Source organism: Morone saxatilis, unplaced genomic scaffold (assembly GCF_004916995.1).
Source record: "Morone saxatilis isolate NCDOM2014 unplaced genomic scaffold, NCSU_SB_2.0 Contig1, whole genome shotgun sequence".
In the NCBI taxonomy this organism is placed as follows: Eukaryota; Metazoa; Chordata; class Actinopteri; family Moronidae; genus Morone; species Morone saxatilis.
The window spans coordinates 19,893,018-19,899,448 of NW_023339651.1; the positions used below are offsets into that span (position 1 = coordinate 19,893,018).

General features: G+C 41.9%; 1 protein-coding gene across 2 annotated transcripts in view; it reads right to left on the reverse strand.

Annotated features, from left to right (window-relative positions):
- Positions 1-6,431, reverse strand: part of LOC118331654 (putative uncharacterized protein MYH16) — a 65,064-nt gene that overhangs the window by 26,315 nt on the left and 32,318 nt on the right. For both annotated transcript variants that reach the window (XM_035666730.1, XM_035666723.1), the window contains exon 7: positions 3,875-3,931. In XM_035666730.1, the coding sequence (XP_035522623.1) occupies positions 3,875-3,931 (57 nt within the window). The remainder of the gene's footprint in view (positions 1-3,874; positions 3,932-6,431) is intronic.

Consider the following 6,431-nt stretch of genomic DNA (forward strand, 5'->3'; position numbering starts at 1 on the left):
AGTCCTTGCTGCAGCGGCCCAGGGTTCGAATCCGACCTGCGGCCCTTTGCTGCGTGTCATCCCCTCTCTCTGCCCCCCTTTCCTGTCTGTCTTCAGCTGTCACTATAATAAAGGCAATAAAAGCCTGTAAAAATAAACTTTAAAAAAAAATGTGTTGATGAACCTCCACTGTAGTAAACCTCAGGCAGAAGACTTCATCTATTCTGACCCCACAGCAGTCCGACCTCCTAGGACAGGATATTTACCCACCAGGGGATCAGTGTGATTGACAGCCCACAAGGGGAAGTGATCTTTCCTGAGGTCAGAAGTCAGGAGAGTAGCTGGTGTCCAATCGGAGCAACACAGGGGTTAGCTGCTGTCACACAGTCCAAATATTATCAGTGAACTCCTGTTTCCTGTGCAAGTTATCTAACGCTCTGTTCACTGCCGAACATCCTACAGAGTTCAGACATGCTGCTTTTAGAGGAGATTTTGTTGATATTTTATAGATAGAGGATTTAGCGAGTTGTTAATGGGCCCTAAAGCTGCATTAATTGATTTTTTTGGCTACTTGGGGGCAGCTAAACAAACTGTAAACACCACAGTGACATATTATCACCTTATAAAGTAGATATGCTGTAAGACAAAAACAATGCTCAGAGCTCAGTAGAGCTGAGTGGAAGAACGTTGGTTGAAAATTCTCTCTCTGTGGGTTGGTCACTACATTTGACCCATTTTACATTACACAAAACTGTTAATATAATTATATGGATTAAAATAGGGCTGCAACTACAACTAATTATGTGAAAAATGTTGATCAGGTGATGTCCTCCAATGGGAAGAGCATGTTAAATATGTGGTTTATTTTATTACATATTAATAGTCAATATAACTACAGGCTCAAATATAACAAAATCAAAAGCACTGTATATATACATTATACAGCACTGTATATATACAGTATATATCTGGATCACACTATAAATCTGCACTGACTCCACCAGTATAATACAATTTAATACCAGTTTAAAACGCAGTATAATAAAACTTGATACCTTACATCAAAGGGAATATAAAATACATTTGTTGCATAAAAATTCAAAACAAATAAAATATATGAAGAAATACTAATGTATGAATGTCAGAGAGAGCCCTTCTCACGCTCATGCACACATGGAGAGAGTTTATAATACTGGGCCATTACGTGCACAAACAGCCAGCGCTCTGTAGTTAAAAGCACTTGTTGTTTTTACACCGATCTTTTACAGCTGCTTTAAAGACAGCCGTAGATGTTGAGACTGGTCTGTAAAAAACTGGAGTCTCAGGCCTCCCTCATAGCACCAATGAGCCACAGCCGTCAACACACCTCAGGCAGAACAAGGGAAAACAGATGATACTCACTGGGGGCCTCCTCTTTCACCCCCAGCTCCAAAAAACCTGTGGCCCACACAGCTCAACGCCCTCCTCCCTGCCCCACCCTCTGTGTTTACACCCTGGCTCTGTGCGGAGGGTTAACACCGAGCACTCGGCTCACTCATGGCTCACCTCCGCACAACTGACTTGGGTCAACAGCTCCTCCGGATCAGCACCACCCAACACCACTCACTCCCATTCACATGCTAACAGGGGGTCAGTGGTCCCAGAGTCTCCTGCTGGAGATTCATCTTCGTTTGCACAAGAGCATGAAGGAGTGGGAGTGTGTCTCTCTTCAGTCTGTGCATACATGCCAACATATGTTTGCATATGTGCTCTCTAGTGTCCATCCATGTCCTGGGCCTCAAGTATGATGGAGGTCTTCCCACAGCTACATAAAAACAAAATTCAGTCTATTGGCCGGTTTACCATTAATAAGATGGGGTGAGGTATGACATGAAATGAAATTGAAAGTGTACACAGAGCAAGATCCATTAAAATTGTCCATTAGGTTGCATGTACTGCAGTAGCTAACAGCTCAATCTAATGATGATGTACAACAAACAGTTTGTGTAATGGCATACAGCAGGGACCCCCCTACGACATATACTGTAAAAGATTGTGTTGCATGTTACATAAGTGTTGTTGTTTTAACAAATAGGCCGATTTATCTTTATTATCATGCAGTTATTTACACATTTAGCAGTTGTGTTTCTGGCTACCTGAAGAGTGAGTCCAATGTTTTCTCTCCTTTTAGCTGTTTTTTTCTCTGGCACTTTAGCAACTACAGTAGATGCTCCACTTTATCTAAGATCGTTTCTAATTGTGCCTGTGTGCTCTCTGGTGCTGGGCAGGTAGTGTACAGTTAGTTTAAAAGAGCTTTTTTGCTTAAGACAGCCACCAACTGTTGTTAAGATGCTGTTGATGAGACTGGAGCAAAACATTTTCAAAGATGAGCTAAGAAGCTAAAAAACTTTTAGCGAGAGGTGAGGGGGTGGGGTATAATTCTCTGTGGGTTTGTCACTATTAGTGACCCCTGCCACATTACACATAGTCATTTGACCTGTTGTTCATATAAAAATATTAATGGGTGCAGCTTTAATGTCTATCTTTGTTTAATTTGGATTTAGATGAAGACTTCTAGTGCAGTCTAACTTAATGATGTGTCAGAGGCATTTCCGTCCTGACGAGGTTAAGAGAGGTCCAACTCAAGGATATTGATGTCATGTCTGTATTTGTCTTAAAGATTACATACCGGTTGAATACTGACATGTGCTTCTTATGTGTATGTGTTTCTGAGTGAGTGACAAATCTCCACTGCACACATATAGGTGTGTGGTGTGTGTGTGTGTGTGTGTTAGAGTGGCTAGCATTCCAGTTGGGGAGAGGATCCCATGGAAAATAGCGCTGTCTGTCAGCCTCTATCTCCTGATGATATCTCCCCTGTGCGACCTGAGGAGCAGAGCCTAACAATAGCGAGCCTGTCTGCTGCAGAGGTATGCTGTATTTGAGCTCCCCTGAAGACGCAGGATGCGGAACAGATAAAGACCTGCAAGTCTCTGCTTGCCTCTTTCACCCGCTCTGTGGCTTTGGAGTCTGGTGGGGTGAGGGCAGGGGAGGAGGGGACCCAGCTAGCACCATTAGGAATACCACCCAGAGTGGGGAGAAGTGTGCAAAACACGCCCTCGGGCCCGCTGTCTCTCTATTCAACACACGGGGTGAAAAATGTGCCTTTGCATTTCTGCCTTTACCTACTGTAACACAGAAAGCAGTCAGGTCTTAAGAGGGCCAACCAGGTTCTGTGGCTTAAATACACACACGCTTTAAGAGCATCTTGTTTGAAACAACAAGCACTTAAAGCGCCCACCTTGGTGGATTATCTTTATATGAACCAGGCATGCTGTTTCGAAACCATTTTACATGACAAAAAAGATGTCTTGGAAACTTTGCTGTGGTGAAAGGAAGGTGGAAAAAAACATCTTCCGATTTGCTTCTAGGAGAAGGCGAGGGATATTACAAGAAACAGAAGGTGTGTGTGTGTGTGTGTGTGTGTGTATGAGGGATAGAGAAAGGTTGAGAAAAATAAGAAAGAAGTAAGAGGAAAAAGGATGTTGGGGTCCCTTTACGCCTCTGGGGTTGCCCTGTATGTTAATCAGAAACACAAGGTCCTTCCCCCCTGAGTTTATTATCACAGGTGCAGATAGTTTGGGGTGACCAGAGGCGCAGCACCAACACACGTACCCCACCGGCTGCCAACAGATCAGCAATCTTTTTTTTCCACCACTCTTTTAATGTTCCCTCCAATCCACAACCGGCTCTCAACACCCCAGGCCTGAATGTTACAGCAGAGCCGGGCTCATCCCAGAGCTGCTTAGCATCTTCTTATCTGCCCCGCAGCTCAACAGACAGATTTAGGGCTCATCTGCTCTTTGTTTCATTTACGGAGAGGGGAGATGTTATACAATGCCTTACAGTACCGTACCTTGGCTCTCATGGCCCGCTCTGCTTCCAGCTCCTCTTCCAACTCCTCGATGCGAGCCTAAAGAAAGAAAAAGGTCAACGTTAAAACGGCTGCAAAGAATAACAGTCTGCTTTCACTAAAATATAAAATATGACTATGATATCTGAAGTTGAGCTGTTATCCTCTGGTTTCACAGTGCCTATATCATTCTGACAGAGAACAAATGGGGCGTCACCTCCGCAGATTGTTTGCTATTTCAGGGCAGCACTTGTGTGTGGTGAGGCTGTTTCATACACTCTGCTTTCTCTGGGGATTTGGCACGCCTCTGGCTTTTTCCTCAGGTAGCAATTTAGGGCAAGAATGTCTGTAGTCACCATCATTATCTGTATTCTGACCCAGGGCTGGGTCTGCTATGTCCGGTCAGTGAGAAGAAAAAGCATCGGTGCCATTTTCATGACATTCAAGGAATTTGTGTTGTGTTTTTGCTTTTTCTTGGTTTTACAGTTCTGGCTGGAAGTCAGTGACGCTTTTCCCAAGAAGCATCAGGGACTGAATATACAGTGTAGATGTCAAAATGATTGTCATTTTATCTCATTCATTATGAGGGTTAGTTATGCATTCTGTAATCTAGGTCGTATCTTCTACATGGTCTTGAACACTCTACACCCTGTACAACTGTGTTATATGAGTTATTAAGGTGCTATTCACTAAACAATTATAGATGCTTCACAGTTGTAGTAATAGCTGTTAATAAACTCTTAATAAATAAATATATATATAAATAAATCCTTTTATCTGCTAATGCCCATTGTATAGCATGTTGTAAACCATTAACTGTGTATGCACTGCTTATAAATGCTAAATAGAGGGGTTATAATAAAGTGTTAGCAATAGTTTTGTAAACCCCAAACCAAATGAGAAATTCATTGTCAGTGTTGTAAATCTAAACTTTTTATTTGTAGGTAAAAAAACACAGTTTACAATCAGTGGAGGAATGTAAGTAAGTATATTCACTCATGTGCTACTACATTTATTTGACATTTAAAATAAGATTTTACACATAAAATACATGATTCTTTTTTAAACTATGATGAATGGTATAAATTGAACTAGCCAACAGGTACTTACACATTCATGCATTAGTTATTATATTATCATTATATATTATATGACGCACTCTTTTTTGAGTACTTTTAATCAGTGCATGGCTTTTGCTTGTATTTTCTACATTGTAGTACTGCTACTTTTAAGAAAAAGATGTGAATACCTCCTCCTCCACTTGGAACAATATGCCTATAACCATTTGTACACACTTTAAGAGTAACAATCAGAAGGATCTAAATAATAAATCACCCACAGCATATTTCTGCTCCACTAATCTTGTGCCAAAGCCACGCTTTGTACTGCTAATAAAAATTTATTGCTAGGTTCCCAACATGGCTGCATCCTTCCAAGTTGTGTCATGTTCTGCACTATCTCCAGTTTCTATCTGTGTCTCAGTGTCAGGAAGTGTGTCTGACATGGCATGTAGCCCAGGGCCATTATGGCAACAACACCTACAGTACACTCACTGATGTGGTGAAAGCCACTCGCCGGCTACACGGCATACAAAGCTCCCCAAACATGACTCTATCAGATACTTTAGGTCAAGATTAACACACATGTGCAGGGAATTACCTTGCAGTTGTACAATTTTTGTCTAATTGTTGATGCAAGGGAAGTTTGTCCAAATTTCTTAGAAACATCCCAGAAGTGGGGTCAGACATGTCATAGCCTTATAAGAAAAATAACCCATGAAGACATCAACTTGTCTACTTTTTTCCACAGCATTTTTAAAACATAAGCATAAACAGAAAGACAGAAAAAGTGAAATTAAAACTCACATGCCAGCGCAGGACATCTGCAGAGAGAACAGCCATGGTGAGGCAGCAGCAGCCCAACTGACTGAATGACTGACTGACTGTCCCACACACACACACACACAGCTTCTCTGTTGATCCCCTCCGGCATTTTACTGTCCACACCCCCTTATGCATGCACAGCCTTTTTCTGTCTCTCACAGTTCCCCACTCACATATCTGTTTCTTGTTAAATTCCTACTTTCCACAGCCTCAAACCAGCCTCAAAATAAATATTGTGGCTCTAATACAATTGTAGAAAACATAGTGTGCTAACAGTGTTAAGATGTCTGAGCCAGACTGCATGGATAAACGCAATTTGGACTACTTATCTATGGCAGAAAGAGTTTAGACACTGATTCTGTGCACTTTTCTAAATGAAATTTATTCTGTTCTAAATTATCCCACACCAATGTCTCTACTTAGGAGCACTTTTGGAGTTGTGGGGGAAATAACAAAATTAGCCCATCGCTGCTGAGAATGGTTGCAGGGTTTGATCTCCATAATTGTATGTGCTTAAAGTTTTAGCTTTCTTTTTTTCCACTGCACTCCGAAACCATAATAATTGTCCATAAATTGCAATCAGATGTGGCCTCATAGCTGATGTCTCCCTGCTTGTGTCTGAGGGGATATTCAGCAGCGTGGGCAGTTATATCCTGTGAGACCCCCCCCCCCCCCCC